Source organism: Canis lupus, chromosome 24, assembly GCF_048164855.1.
Source record: "Canis lupus baileyi chromosome 24, mCanLup2.hap1, whole genome shotgun sequence".
NCBI classification, from domain to species: Eukaryota; Metazoa; Chordata; class Mammalia; order Carnivora; family Canidae; genus Canis; species Canis lupus.
Window position 1 is genome coordinate 30,221,808 of NC_132861.1, and position 16,540 is coordinate 30,238,347.

The 16,540-nt window shown below is 40.5% G+C and overlaps 1 protein-coding gene across 21 annotated transcripts in view; it reads right to left on the reverse strand.

The window, feature by feature from the left end:
• HMBOX1 (homeobox containing 1) overlaps positions 1–16,540 on the reverse strand; it is a 191,277-nt gene that overhangs the window by 5,445 nt on the left and 169,292 nt on the right. For 3 of the 21 annotated variants that reach the window (XM_072796111.1, XM_072796116.1, XM_072796112.1), the window contains 5 exons: positions 13,292–13,374; positions 11,605–11,700; positions 10,703–10,794; positions 10,391–10,462; positions 6,974–8,710 (listed from right to left, as the gene is read on the reverse strand). In XM_072796111.1, coding sequence (XP_072652212.1) covers positions 8,573–8,710; positions 10,391–10,462; positions 10,703–10,794; positions 11,605–11,700; positions 13,292–13,374 — 481 coding nt within the window. In that variant the 3' untranslated portion in view covers positions 6,974–8,572. Of the gene's footprint in view, positions 1–6,973; positions 8,711–10,357; positions 10,463–10,702; positions 10,798–11,604; positions 11,701–13,291; positions 13,375–16,540 lie in introns of all 21 variants that reach the window. The other 18 variants (XM_072796119.1, XM_072796130.1, XM_072796132.1 and 15 more) reach the window with 11 other exon arrangements.

The window sequence follows — 16,540 nt, forward strand, 5'->3', positions numbered from 1 at the left end:
GAGGTCTGAAGGTTTGTCTCTTGTTGCGTTATGATTTAGAATGACATCTTTACTCTTGTGTTCTTGGAAGAGTAACTTCTGGTGTTTTCTTCCAAAAAAATAGGTATTTCATGGGGAGGTACTACCTATGTTTTCATGGATTTTGGTGAGTTGGCTTTCTTTTTTGCTTTTTTCTTTTTAGTGGGAGATGCTGGTGGTACTGGCATTTATGGTGGAGGGGGTTTTGAATCACCGAGGTGGCCTCTGGAAACACCTGCGGAGGGAGACATCTTGCCAACTCCAGTTTTTTTTTTTTATTAGCATCATTCCCTAAGCTGCACATCTAATACTTTGATCCTTAAAATGGTAGATTGTGTTAGAAGGTTTTAACTGTAGTGATAATTCTATTTTCTTTGAATGTAAGCAGATAATCAGAATGTTCTGCTGGCTGTTTTAATGCATGTCTCACAAATCACAGAATTATACTCATCTAGTCAGTTCTCAGAATTGCAAATCTTAACACAGATTCTCAATTGTAATGGAGATAGTTATCTTTCAGCAGCTGGGAAAATAAGGGATGGGATACTCTGCTCTTTGGGGTCATAAATCCACAATCATTCCAAATGTCATCAAATTGCAGGATCCCACAGAAAAGTCTCAATGACAGCACATGTATCTTGAAAGTGGGTGTTTGGGGGTAGGGCTGAAAGTTGCTTTTAGATCATATAGGAAGAGAAGCACTGGGTAAGACCTTTTGATGACATTTTTCCTCATTTAGTCCAACTATAACACATTTGGAGGTATTTTGGAGGGGAACAAGAATGAAGGACCCCAAGATAGAACTTTTCCCCAAATTCTGTGTGTTTGTGGACAGGTGGAGAGAACAGTCAGAGAGAAGCAGCCTACCTCAGAATTTTCATCAAACTAAAGTTTAGCATTTGGTTAGGATCCTTTCTGATACATACTGAGGAGGAAAGGGCTGTATGAGGATAAGCAGCAAAACATGAACAAAAGTAAGAGCCACATTTTCTCAGTGGTTACTAACTAATCCTGAAGTGTCCAGCCCTGAACAAAGAAAGGGCTCACAGGCCAGGCTCACGAGCAAAGGTAGGAGGAGTCACACAGGAATGAAGCAGCTGGAGGGGCCATGTGGCATTATGTGGGTGCTGGTATTTGCACAGACTTACTCTTGATATAACTGAATGAAGGCCTCTACAAGTGATGGAAAAAGCAAAGCATGTTCTAGAGAAAGGCTAGATCAAGACACAGTAGCTCCCATCTGATGGGAGGCCCTGATGGGGAGAAGAACAGACATTCTGGGCAGGAGACTGCGTAAGGCAAGGCGTCAAGACCACCTGATGCTCAGTTGGTGGGACACTGGTAGATGAAAAGAAAGGAAGAAAAGTGTTAGGGAGAAAAGACTTGGAATAGCTAGGGAGATAATCCCACCGACTCAGAACAGAGGAACTCTGGATAATAAAAGGCTGCATACAAGAAAGTTTGTAGTTGCCCATGTAAGAGTGGTGTGGGGGACTCACATGCACCTCGTTACTTCAGGACACTGCAAATATCAGCACTCTAATTATGCCACATGGTTGAAAGCCCTTATGTGTTTGTGTTTGTGTCGTGTCCGCCACACATCATACGATCCAATGAAGAAAATGTGTAAAATCCCATTTGACACTTGCTGATGGTGACAACAATGGAGATATCAAGTAACCAGGGAAAGAATTATTAAAACCCCGGGGAGCTTGTTAAGTAGTCAACATCCTCAAGTTAGGCCGCATAATACACTGGCTGTCTAAGGAGTGGGACAGAGTCGCGGAGGCCTTGTCAGGCAGGGGCTGACTCGGTTTGGGATTCTGACTGTAGTTTCTGCCAAAGGTGCAGCAGGTTGAATTGGATGTGAGACAGAGGTTTCAAATAATGTAGAAGTCAAATGGGGACCAATAGCAAAGGCTTCCATTTTGAGGTTGAAATAACTCCAAATCGTTCTCTTTCACTAAGGAGAGGACATGAACACCATGTCATTATTTTAGTTTACTGAGTTGCTGTTCCAAATGTTCTTGGGAGCATTAAGTGCTAAAAGGGAACAGGGAATGGGAGATCTGCCATTTTCAATCACATAAAGGACAGAAATCCTTTTAATTATGACCATGCCAATCTACATCTTGCTAAAACAGCTAATTACATGTCAGGAGGACACTCAGTCATTCAGAACAATTGTCATTATATTTTTATATATTCATTCTGTGCCACCCCCCTCAATTACCATGGTTACAATTTGAAAGGATTCAGCCAAACCTTCATTTGATCACAGCACACCAATGTGAATTTGAGAGTTAATTATGGCTGTACAGAGCCACTTTCATTAAAAGAGAGAGAAAATGCAAATGGAATTAAGGGAGCGGCACCCCGAGATGTCTGAACTGGGAGCTAGTTGTGTGCACACCCTCCTCAGGTCAGTGTCCGGCAGCCTTGGGACCACACATGCTCAACAGCTGCCCCATGCCACTGCACCATGGGGCTCAGACACCCATGGATAGGAGGGCACAGTACTGTTGTCCAAATCAATCCCCAAACTTGCCAAGTAAAAAGGACGTCAGGAGAGCACGGCAAAGCCTCCTATAGATGCATCCTTGTTTGCTGTTAGGGCCCTGTGCTAGCTAATGAGCTAATGGGTGTGGAATGTGGGTGGTTAGTGGTCAGTAGGGTAAAATGCTACTTAGACTTCACTTGAATGGAACTGACTAGATTTAGTTCTGCTCACTGCTTGGCCTCAGGTGTCATGTAAAGCATGCTAAAAAAGAAGTCAAAAAAAAATAAAAATAAAATAAAAATAAAAAAAAATTTAAAAAGTCCAGTGATCTGCATATTTGTTAGCCATGGCATCTACTACATCCTCAAAGTCCTTGGGTGATGATAAGAACAGGGTGTAAGATCTTCTGCTGTGGCCAGAGTTTCCCTCTCCTCTCTACTATATTAACTCCCCTCTTAATTACAAAGGAAAACTAATGTCATAGGAAACTGGATTCCTCAGATCATTAGCCTTCTCTTTGCTGGTGCTTCTCATCTCCACCAAGAAAGAATAATGAAGCTGATGTAGAAACCTCGCAGTTTATGAACTTCCAGCTTTTGAATGTCCACAGGTAGGAACAAAGTTGCCCTTCAGAGTGAGTGAGTCAACCATCAATGGCAAAAGAAGTAGCTTAATCACTTTTAGTTTGTAAGTAAAGAGAATTAAGAGCAGCCTTTCTGAACATAACCTGTTTGTGAGAGGAGTTTCTGTAATCAGAAAAGGGAGTTGTAGGCTCAATGTATTTAAAAAGCCTTTCTCACAACCTCAGTATGGTAGTTCTCCTGAGAGTGGTAAAGAAATCTTCCCTCTTAAGTGGTAGTCATCATTTGAAAAGAAGAGCATATAATGAAGCAGAGAGCAATGCCAGAAAAGAAAGGGCCTCTGCTTTGACAACAAGCTACGGTCAGGGAAATCCTTATAGGATAACCTGGCCACTTATAGTTGCCTCCCTGGGAAAACCTAGTGTTCTCATTATGGTGCAATACCTTCAAACTGGAGAACTTAGGTGTCACTAAGTAATGTAAATTAGACAGTCCAGAAATTAAGAAACAGGAAGAGAGTTTTCAGGGCATGCAGCTCAGCCAAATTCAGTACGGCTGAAAACTGATCCCCGAATCCTGAGTAAACATCCTTGCTATTTAGAGGGCACGCAAAAAGGAATGTTTTAAATGTGTAATTCACACCCCTGCCCCAGCGCAGCCCCCACCCCACCCCTATGCCCCATAGAGATGCCACCAGCAGAGCTGGTCAGCGCACCCAACTTTCGCTTGGGAAATCTTGATAAACAAATTCGGCTCAGTAAAGCTATAAATGGATTTGGCTGGTCTCACTGCAGCCCCAACGAATACAGTAGTAAAACATTACTAATAATCACAACAACAAAATGACAAAATCTATCACCACTCTGACCTAAGATTTAAATCACGGACAGAGATTAACACAGAAAACCAACGCACAATGTGAAGGGTCAGGACTATTCAGTGTAGAGTGCTACTGAGCACAAGATCATCAATAACAAGAAAAATTATTGCCTAAGAATCTGTTGAGACTCATTGGGGAAAAAAATACTCTGGTTGTTCTCTAAACGAGAAAAGACAAAAAGCAATTTTAAAAGACAGAGCCACAAGTTAAATGGGAAGACTGCTTCTACCCAAACCCTTAAGACCAAGAGAGTAAGGACTTGAAGTTCACATTTTTAGGACAGGGGTGGGAGGATCGTGTATGAAAAGGGATTATATCCACTGTTATGGGCAGAGATAATGCAGCTGGTCAGTGGAATATGTAGCTGGTCAAAAAGATGGCCTGCAAGACATCTCTTGTGTGAAGAGATGGACCACACCCACCTACTCTGCCTACTGTGGAAAGTAAAAATCCCAGCAAAAATGTCAGCTCCTGATGAGGCCTTAGTATTGGAGACCAGAGGCAAATGGAAGAGGAGCTGTTCACAGACAGAGAGGATGCAACTGGAGATGCCAAATGAAATAAGCCTATTTACACTTCATGCCTGATGGCTGGAATCCAGGAGGGAAGTGTGAAGACAAAGGCCAAACAGGGAGAACTGAAAGAAGTATATGGAGGAGCTCTTCATGAGTTGTCCCCTTTGAGGTAAAAATATATGTGGACAGCTGGCTCCAACAGTGGTACTGTTGGTCACTGGACTGCCTGCCATCCTAAATCTGCCAGGAACTCAGGTATTGGATTTGTACACTTCAGTGGTGACGAGCCGCTGCTTCCTCACTCACATTTTTTTTTAAGTGGTCACCTCTAATGACTGAGCTAGAGTGAAAAGTACCTTAAAGGGATCTTCCTGTTCCAGGAATTTTCTTCCTGTTAAGGAATAACAGGAGGATGTGGTGGCAGGGGTGGGGGGTGTCTGTCCCACCCGAGGCCAATGTATGGGAACTAGACAGATTCCATAGGTAGGTGGAAGGTGACCACACTGACCAACCACTTAAAGGATTCAGACTGTGAAGAAAATTGCCCTAAGGGGTACTCAACAATTACAAGCTTTGCTGAAATAAACCTGAAATAAACCAAAATGTCTATTTGGTACTGACTGGCACCAGAAGGTCTCAGCTAAGAGTGTACCCTACTGCCCTCCTTGGCCTTCAATCTATGTTAGAGTTATCAAAAGCAAGGTAGAAATCTCACTTGGATGGTCCATCTTTCGAAGGTCCCTTTGTAAGGCTGTGTTGTAAGAAGAGTAGGAAGTTTACCCACGTGACTACAGTAATTCAATGAAAGTGACCTTGAAAAATAACAGACAAGTTACAAGAACTGCTGACCAGGTTCCCCATCCCCCCTTTCAGTCTTCCTTACTATGGAAGAGCAGTCCTGAAAGTCCTCTGGGGCCTGAGGGAGGTACATTATGGGGCCAGAGAAGAGGGACACAACAACCAAAAAGCACACAACAGGATTTTTTCAGAGCCCTGGCTCTTTTCCCTTCAGTAAGAGAGCAGTTTAGGGTTCCTATTTAAATACCACCAAACCTGAAAAAGCTTAAGAAAACAAATTCACTATCCAAAGACATCACAACTTAGACAGTGGCAACTGTATACACCATTATAAGAACTAAGGTAACCTGGACAAGACAGCTGAATTCAACCTGGTGGCAAAAAAAACCCCAAAACCAAAAAACCCCAAAAAACAAATCAACAATGGTAGATTTAAATCTAGGCCCCAAAGAACTATATCTTTGCTCTTGGTGAAAAAGCAAAAGTTATATGTAAGGCAGTGGGTCTTAAGAGCAGGCCAGCAGTCTTCTTCAATTAAAAGAAGATTTCTGGATGAAAGATTCCTTCTTCCTGTTCCTACTGAACCCAATATGAAGCTATCTTGCATCAGTAGACATGTTCTTTCACTTTTTTTTCCAGGTTGCCAGATAGGGCCCTGTACTGCTTTCATGGATACCGACTCTCCTTTATTCTCTGAAGCTTTTCCCCATCCCTAAGGCCTTAAAACAATGAAACCTTTTAGCTCTTCTCTGGCAATCACTGTATTTCTTTAGAAACTGCAGCTGTCCTAACAGTTTGAGTCTGTTTCTTTAAAAAGACCAGCAAGAACAAATGATACTGACAATCCCATCATAAAGAAGCTATCAATTATAATAATCTCCTTACAATAAATCATGGATGTGGCTTGTCAGACAGTATAGTTTTCTCACTTCTTTGAGTCAACTGAGAATAAGCAGACAAAATTCCACCGAAATGGAAAGATACAACATGTTATATTTCTTCTACGTAATATAAAAGGAAAGAAAGATAACATAATCTCCTAATTGAAATAAAAAGTCCAACACACTAAGAAAGAAAATGAGCAGGGGGATCATTCCTGAGAATAACAAATGCTACTCTTGAATTGGTTGGTTCAAGTAATACAGTAAAACAGAAAAGACTACCCCATTTTACTTCAGTTCTTGGAAGCTGGAAGAAGCACATACACTTTCTGCCTGAAATCCACAGACAAAAGCAGGCCCAGTCCCTGCCTACAGCTCTTTAAAGTCACAGCCCCATATAAGGTGGCATCTTCGTGCCCTCTTGAAGGCTTCCGCGCACTGGCCTAAGGAGGATAAACAGATACAGAGAAGCCCTTGTCAGCACGTGCCTTACATGGAGTCAGACCAGCTAAAAACTGGTGGGTATTTAATTTAATATCTCACTAATGAGGAAGGGCAAAACAAAGGTCAGTCAGTTTCTCTCCCTCAATGGTTTTAGGCTGAATACATTTGGTGGGGGAGGAGGGGTGAAGAGGTAAGGAAATGGCACCTTCTTTCCATCTTAGAAATCGTTCTCAGGTAATGGATGACAGGACAGAAGCCCTGTTGAATAGCCAGCCCCGCAAGGCTTCACCATGCGTAGGAAGAAGAGATGGAACGAAGCAGAAAGTATACAGCAGTCATGCCTCCTTCAGACGCACCCTACGCCGCTACATCGAAGGCGGTTTCCTCTTCCCCACAGTGACAGTGTGTCATTTAATCGGGATGCCAAGAGATCATTTTCATACAAGGCCAGCAGATGTAATTTTCTTTGATGCATGAATAGTTCATCATTTTGCTACTAGATGACAAGGTGATCACAGGGTGACTTTATAACGCAAGTTCACTGTTTGGTATTTTGAGTTCTCAAAATGAAAAAAAGATTTATCAAATATAAATATCTTTAAAAAGTAACAAAAGTGCTACATATGTGATCAAGGAAAAAAATTCCATTAGTTACTGCCGCTTAAAGTAGATTAAACTTTACAAATATTACCACATCCATTATCAATATGGCTTCCAATTATTAAATAAATTGCCTGTAGCAATATAGCTTTTCACACCTCTACAAGGACAGAGTAAAGAGAACACCAAAGCAGTCACATCACGTTGTATCTTGAAGACCCGCCACGTAAGTGGCAATTGTCCCCTGTTTTTTCTGCTCCTATTTAGGAAAGTATTTGCATTTGTGATAGTCAGTCAGCATAATCCCACTATAAAGTCCTCTATCAACCTCTCATATTGAGGGGGCTTCAGTAAATGGATACAAAGACTGGAAGTTCATTCAGTCATTTGTGACCTTAGCTCCATCCTTGACTTTTTTTGGTAGCAGGGAAAGGGGACATAAACAGGAGGCAGAGCAGCTTCCATGATGGCCTCCAGCACTTTTCCAGGCAGGCACACACCTGTGCCATGTAATGTACAGTGGTTCTGAGAACTGGACTTAACATCCATTAGACATTCAGCTCATGTTTTTTTCCAATGCTCTCAAGCTGGGTTTTTTTTTTTTTTTTAATGACTTTTGTTTTTTGTCTTTTTTTTGTTTGAATCATGGTCCCAAAGGCAGAAGGCAGTATTTTATCTACTAAGTCACACAGCTTGTGAGAGGAAAGGATGTCTGTGTCAGGCATGTTAACATCAACCAAAATTTGAGATCAAGTTTTTCCATGGACATTCTTAGCACAGCACCCAAAGAAGTATAATCTAGCCACAGTGTGACTATTATGAGGCACGGCTTATTGCAGCTGGAAATCAATTATTCCCACCCTGAGTGGGAATTCTAGTGTTCCTTTTACTCTGTGGACACTCCCCAAATGGTGTCTGTCAATCCTGGGCCACACTACCTCAGCTTGCATCCTATCAGTCTTGGGGAAGGAAAAAGGTACAGACTAGTGTTACAGGAATCTAAAGGTACCCAAGGTTTTACACGTAGCCTAATATTGGAGAACTGAGGGCTATCTAAATACCTGGAAGCACTTTCTTGGAATGCTAAGACAGAGCAGCAAGATTTTCTAGCCTCGGGGGCTGGGAGAGGGAAGTTTGGTTGGTTGGTTGGTTATTATTTACTGGGAATTAATACTGAGAGAGTATATGCAAAGGCTGAGGGCACCATGCCATCTTCACAGAACAAGACCCTAACGGCTAACTGACATACAAGAAACTGCAAGTTATACTGTAAGAACACATGTTAAGGACCGAGGAAAGTCTGCTAAGGTGCTACGTCTAAACTAAGTTAACTTCTCCTGTTCAACCCTCCCTGCTCAGTCGTCATCCAGGGCCTCTGTCTTGATTTCGTTGGCTCCTTGTCGGGCCAATGCCAAGATAGTGTGGTTGACTGCTGCCATTTCCACAGCTAATGAGATGGGGTCTTGGTGGTCACTATGGCTAGTGCTGTCATCCTAGATGTGCAGAAATAAGAAACAAATGTTATTAGTGGATTGGTAAAATTCTCCAACTCACAGAGAGGCATGCTGAAGGCAAGGGGGGCAGAACATTCGTGGGAGGAAACAGTGGGGGAGGGGCTCATGACATAATAGAGGTGAAATGTATTTAAGTAGCCACTGAATGGAAATAGGTCCAGATTTCCAACTGACATTTTTATGATTCAACAAATAAGAAGTACCAAAATGTTTTTTCTGAGAATTTTATTCCTTCTATCCGAAGGGCTGCTGGTGATGATAATCAAACCTGATCATTCTAGGTTTGCAATGAACATAGCACTAGTCATTGAAGGCCGAATTAGTGAGCTATTAAATTCTGGATTGGTACTCTTACAAAGAGATTACCAGACCTCATGGCATCTCTTTACTGAGCTGAAAAAATTAGACTAAACTACAAACACCAATATCTAATGGGTAAAAATGCATTTTTATAAAAGAACAAACCCAAAAAACTCTCAATTACAACAGGACAAAAGTATAAGAGCCAGAAATGGCTCTGGGAGAAAATGTGTGGTGCTCTCCTGCTGTAAGGCTGCTGTGCCAGGGAAGTGGCAGGTGTCGTATTTTAGCGAGAGTGTGAAGTGCTCCTTCCGTGCACAGCTCAATGTGTTAAACAATAAAGCTGTGAAGGAAACTGGCATTGCAGGATGTTTGTCAGGCACTGAAGATGGTGTTACAAATGAGGGGTAAGTTTCTCACCTGTCACATCTTCAGGGGAACTCTGCATTAAAAAGCTTTGGAAAGGGTAAGCCCCTTTAGAAAAAAAATCATGGGATGTGCTACCCTTAGGGCATCTGGAAAACACAGTGGAAATGATCCACCTACACTGGTAGACTGAAAAATAACAGGAATGTTTCTGATGAGAAGGACAGAGTATTTTCTTGAGTAAAATGTGGAGCTATGATTTGGAATCCTACCAAGAGAAAAGGTAATTCCCAGGGGAATTATGGACATCATTGTTGCATTCCCATTTTCACAGACAGGTCTTCGGGGTTTAAAAAGGGCTCAGCATGGGGTTGTGTGCACTCTTGTGGCATTTGCAATCAAGTTGGTAAGCAGAGATTGTAAAATGGCTGGCAGAAGGAAGAACACAGTGGACTACATTTAAGAGCTGGCTGAGGGTTGAGGAAGAGGTATATATACACTGTAGGAAAGAACAAGCTTTCCTGCTGGCGTCCAGTAGAGATCATACATTCTTTTCACATTCCAAACAGAAATGAATTTTAAGTCCTATGACAATATTAATGAAATTTGTCAAGAGATATGCGGGGTGGGGAGGTGGGTGGAATTCCCATGTTCTTAGTTACTGAATTATTCCATCCAGTGGCTACAATTAAATATATTTTTCCCCTCAAGCAATGAAGACTAAGTCAGGGTGAGTTGAGAAGACATGCATTTATGAAAGGATGTGTGTGTCAATGTGCCAGAGGCTCTGGAAGAACCACTCATCTGGGCATGAGGGTTCTCCCTGCAATGGGGCCGTGGTGGGTGGGACCTTCCACTGTGTGCTGCATTGGTACATGTTTAGGCATGGATTACAGCTACCCAGTAGCCCCTAGTATTTCTCAAACATTGAGTGTGTGTGTGGTGGATGGTGTAACTTGCTTGTTTGGATCAGATCCTCCTCTCTTCTTCTACCTTCTCTGCTTCTCTGCCTCCCTCTGAACTTCTTCCCTCCTCCTCCTCCCCATTGCGTACTTGCCAAGTATCCTGTTGTATGACAATAAATCCATGTGGGTGAATAACAGTTTCTCACAAATTTAACAGGACAACTGAATCTTACCACATTCCTTTCAAATTACATGAAAATCTAACTACACACATGAGCAGAGTAGAGGGACATTGGATTGTCTCCTTTCCCCCACCCCGTACAAAACACACCCACAGAATTGACTTGTCATACTGTCCCACCCGCTCTGTAACCAAGAACCTCTGCTCTTGGCTGCTCACCTGCTCTGAGTAGTCATTTCCGTCAACATCATCACTGTTGGAATGGCCTCCTGGACTCTGTACATCTATCCCATGACTCTCCAGGATTGCTGCTTCTTCGAAAAAAGCAAATAGATCCCTAAATTATCTGTTACATTATTGTAATAGCCTAAACACTGAATTAACCTTTGTGCTGAGGAAATTAGGATGTAATTAAACAAGAACCCAGATTCTTTTATGTTTTGTTTCTTTTAACTTGCAAACATAGAATTCAACTGCACACAGGCCAGGGGAGGAACCCCTAATTCTATGTGAGCCACATGTGAGTGGTTGACTGTTAGGCGCTTCATAAATACTTACCAACTAATTCAACAGCCCTTCTGTCTCGGGGTTCTATAAAGTATTTGAGAATTATATTCATGGAGAGGGAGTAAGTTTAGAAATGAAAGACAATTTTAGAAGCTCAAAACCAACCCCCCACCCCAATCTTATCAATTCACATTTCTTAAATGCTTTTTAAAAGTCTGTGTTTTTGCTGTGTTCCTTATTAAGACTTTTTCATTCCAATTCTATTAAGCATATGTTTCTTAATATCTAAGTCACAGTCCAATAACAACAAGGCAGCTCAGGGTCTCATTCCCTTGCTCAAGACCTTAGCAAGTATCTTTAATATGCAGTACAGGAGTCACGTTGTCAGGGGCCATGTCTAATTCTAGGTTCTAGAACACTGAGAACAATGTCATTATTAGTATAATACAAATAGTGCAAATAATACTCTTAAAAACACAAAGAAAAAAGTAAGGCTTGTTAGGCTTAAAAGTTAGGATCATTAAGAGCTGCAGTTCTAAACTGAAGGTGCAGTGCTCTCAAACACAAGGTCTATGACTGCTTCAAAAGTGAAAGCAGCCTCTCTGATACATTACCAATATTGGCTCTCCTCTTGATCTCCTTCCGTCTGTTAGCAAACCAATTATATACTTTGAGGGAGGTAACTCGTTCCAGATCAGACAGTTTTTTGCCTGTGAATATATGCAATAAAATTCAGATAGTCTTCATCTGAGACCAGTTTTAAGGAATAATACTTTTCTTTTTGAAAAGTTCTTTCGATTGCATTTATTGCCAGAATAACAGATATAGGGGGAGGTGGGTTGTTTTTTATTTATTAGTACTCTGTATATACTGAAATTATTATTGAATGAATAAAAACTAAATACAAAAATAGCAAATAATAACATAAAATATTTCAGAAAGCCACATAATACTAAAGAATTCCAATACTAAATACAAAATTATCGAATTCCACAAAGTCAGGCTGCCAGGGTTCAAAGGTCATTGGATAGTCCATGGAAGCTTCATTTCATTAGCACCATTGTAGATGAGTATGTTAATCTTCATCAAGTTTCCAGGTAGCTCAAGTTTATTTACATCCTTAAGGCCTTATATAAACATTATTATCCATGTTTTCTTGAAGAATAAAGGTACTCTGACCATCCATTATTGTAACTATGCTAGACGCATAGCCCAATTCAGATTGCATTTTAGATTTATTATCTTCTTTTCTGTCAAATGTGACTTCTTATGGATTACCACCATGCTGACCAACAAGAACCCATCTGTACCTTTCTCTCCTCCATTTTCCTTTTGTTTTAAGGTTTTAATCCACAGTGGGTAGAAAAGCCAGAAACCAGGCAAGACATTGATGATATAGGGTGAAGTGTTTTCCAGGGAGGTTTTGAGTTCCTGCACAGCTTCAGGGGTGGGACTTTGGCTAGTGTGAAGTAAGGGTATAGGTGTCATTGGAGGTAATGTCTGCAGGGCTTAGATTGCTAGAAGTCTGGCTTCTGGGTAAGGAAGAATAAATTACAGTTTAATTATGATAAAACATTGATACTTTTGTATATAACCTTTAAGCCAATCAAATTAACTGGCCAAATGACGATCAACTGTTCATCTTGACTGAGAATGGTTTCTGGCAACAAAAACTGTGAAATGTGGAATAATATTTTAACACATGGAAGAAAAGTCATGTGTGTTTAAGTGGCTCGGCTAACTTGCATAGGAACAACAGGACTTCAGGATGGAACTATCCTAAATTTTTCCTAGCTATATGCAGAAGTCATACTAATGTGGGAAGGAAAAAGATGCCAACTCCAATAAGAATTCTTTCTTCAAAAAAAAAAAAAAAAGAATTCTTTCTTCAAACAGAAATACAGAATTATAAAACACTTGTTAAAAAAAATCTAAATCTTTTCATTTACAAGCCTTCCTTAAATATTCTAAACTTAAAAATTATTTTGGAATTGACATAGTTATGCTGTATTTTTGGAGAAAGAAACCTATGTAGTCTTTAAAAATATAAATTCAAGGTCTAGTATCTCAAAGCAGGGCCAGTCCCTGGAAACTTTTCATGTGAACATTTGATCTGGAGTACCATAATTACATCTCTAAGAAGTACTGCTTGAACAGGACAGGGCAGTGACTAGACAAGAAGGTGATGAGGATGGAGCTAAAGGTACCCAAACAGAACGACTAAAAGAAGATTTTTCATCCCAAATGATGATCTGAAGCTGAGAGCTCCACCACTGAGGAAAATGGCAGCTTGCTCCTCACCTGGCTTCTGTATAACCGCATTGCAAGCATTGGCAATTTCTTCTCTCTTTGCTTCATCTGGGTATTGATTCTCGTTGAAGTAACTGCAGAGGCAACCAATTAAGACACAAAGTTTATACTTTAAAAAATGTGCTCTCTTTAAAACACTAACCCACTGAAAAATATGTTCTTCTTTAGGATGTAACATGAGTGTCTAGGCCAGGCCATCCAATGGAATTCTCTGTAAGGATGGAAATGGTCTGGCCTTTACTTTCCAGAAGGGGAGCCACTACTCATGTGGCTGCTGAGCAGTTGAAATGAGGCTGATGTGACTGAGGAAATGAATTTTTTGATTTAATTTTAGCAAATTTAAATTTAAATTGCTAAATGTGACTAGTGGCTACTATATTAGTGCAGGCCTAGTTACTGCTTTGCTTCACTGGAAGATGTCCTTGATATAAAAGTTGCTTGTGATACACATATAGGTGGTTGAGATCACAGAGTTCTGTTATGAGGCACTGGTCACAATAGGACTTTTTTTTTTGGTGTGTCATATTTTGTAGCGGCAAAAGTTTTAAATGACCAAATTGTGCATCAATGAGAGAATGGCAGAACAAATCATGGGACATCTATATTTATACACAGCTATTTAAAAATGACTAGGAAAAAAAATAAGTTAGAGCTCTATCCATTGACCTGGAGGGATGTTTACAACATTCCTAAGTGAGAAAAACAATTTGCAGAATAATGTGCATGGAAAATACCATTATGAAATTTGAAAAATTCCTATCTGTGTGTTCACAAATCTCATGGATAAAAGCTGGAAGAGTACTCATCAGGCTGTAAAAATCAATTACTTCATTGTGGGGGAAGGGGATTAGTGGGAGGAGATATAAATATTTTTGCCTTTTTCCATATGTTAAAAAAGCACACATTCTATACAATAGTATTTACAAGAAATCAGAGTTACTGAACTCCTCCTTAGCATTATCAGACCTACGAGACTCTATGTGGGAACAGAGTGTTTATTAGGGCTACTTTTTCTGTCAACTATGATTTGAAGAAAAAGATCTTCATGCTTTGAACCTATATGCTTATGGATCAGGAAATGATCCCTTGTCAGATTCTAGACCTCTCATTTCTTCAGGGGCTTCCCTTCTCTTAGAATGCAGCTTTTCTTTTCTCTTACCCTCTGGGTCTGTGATGGTGTAAATGCCATTCTACCAGGAATAAAAAATAAAAAACTGGAGGCTGCAAACCTTTCTTGTGAATCCCCCAAATCTGGATTTCTGACACTACCACCCCTGCCCCCACTGTCCTGCCCCACCATCTCCATGGAGCACATCCTTTGCTGCAGTCCCAACACAGCAGATGCTATCACTGGAAAGCCTTTCCTTTGCTAAAACATTAGGTCCTAAAACTAGATCATAACCAGGCCGGTCACCCACCATCCTCCACAGTGGTCTCCTGCTTGATTCCATAATATAAGCATCTCTTCCTACATGATTTTCTGTTATCATTTTTAGGGGTCTAGTGTTCATATGGAGTGTTCAATTGACTGTCCCCATAACTGCTCCAGTTCCACATTCCTACTGACCTTTACTCCACTTGTGCTATTTACTTGGGCAAAGACACTTTTAATTAGTTTCATGAGCCTACAGCACCGGCATCAACTGGGGGCTTGTTAGAAAGGTAGAATCCCAGACCCCACCTCAGACCGAATCAGAATCTAAATTTTACAAGATTTCTAGGGGATTCAAATGCACATTGTTTGAGAAGCACTGTATTAGCTAATTTATTTAAAATTCAACAAAAACAATAAAAGCAGATATTAAGTACCTAACACTGCATGCTTGCACTGTGGGTAAAGAGAATTAGATAGTTTCTGACTTCAAGGAGTTTACAATCTATTGAAGAGAGAGACATATAAATCTATATGCTTGTGGTAAAATTCCCTAAGATGTCTGAAGAGAGTACTGCTGGAGCACAGATAAAAGTGCACTTGGTGTTGTTCGCAGGGACCCAGAATGATGTGGCAGAGAAGTGCCATCTTGAGTTGGGTCTTGAAAATGGGCAGGAGTTTGCAAGGCAAAGAAAAGGAAGAGCATTTCATGCAAGGGGAACAGCATGTGCAAAAGCCAAAGGTAGATAAAAGCCTGAGGATTCTGGCCACAGAAAATTCAGTGTGGTTAGAATATGGGTTCACAGGAAGAAATGAGGTGATATTAGCCTGGAAACATAGGATGGGGCCAGCTTGTGATAAGTCTTGTCTGTTCTTGTCAGTAATAAAGATGTCATCTTGAAACTGGATTTTCAAGCCACATGGAGATAGATATACACCTATCTGTGTTTTAGAAAGATCACATCTTCAAGACTCAACCTTCTAAATTCTACCTCCATGATCTTAATTCTGAAATTCTCCCAATCAACTTTCTACTTACCTACTCCTCCTCTTCAAAATAATATTTTCTTCGACTTCTTTATAATCTTGAATCCCTTTAAAATGCTCCCCTTAACTTAAAAAAAAATCTGTTTATCTATTCTTCTGGACTCACCTTTCATTCTTAGCCTGAACTTCATGGTGAGCCAAATCAACAATATCCCTTCAGAGAAACTTATTTAGCTTCTCTGTCCTTCCACCATACCTGTCCAGCCAATCTCCTACCCTGCAGAAAGCACCTTCCACATGTTCTCTTCCATCCTTCTCTCAGGGTACCAAGTCTTCCTGGACAAAGTCATAAAATAGGGCCAATTGGTTTCTTTATAAATCTGTGCTTTTCAACCTTAATTGGGCTCCTCATTTTGGATGGGAACTCTTTCTGTCCTTTCTAATTGCTTTTAATACTCCATCTTTCACACCCACTTACCTGAAACCTTTTCACTCATACGTCCTGAGCCCTCATACCCATCAGTCATTCTTTTTACAGATTACCTTGCCTCCTCTTTTACCAAGACAGAGGTTATTTAATATAAGTTTGCTTGATGTTTTTAGCTTCTCAACGTCTCAACTTCTCTGAGTCATTGCTCATTCATTTCTTCATCTCCTGGTTGAGGAAGATGCACTCTCTTCAAGATCTACTTCTCTACTTGTAACTGATCTCATCTTCCCTTCTTTAACAGCTCTTCTCCTGTTTTTCTTGCATGCCCCATCTTTTCCCTGTACCTATGCAATTACACTGTTTCACTGATTTTATGATGTACATTTCTTTAGTATTATAATCTCTAAAATCAGGATATATATTAAAATTAGTGGTGTCTGAAAATTAAGTG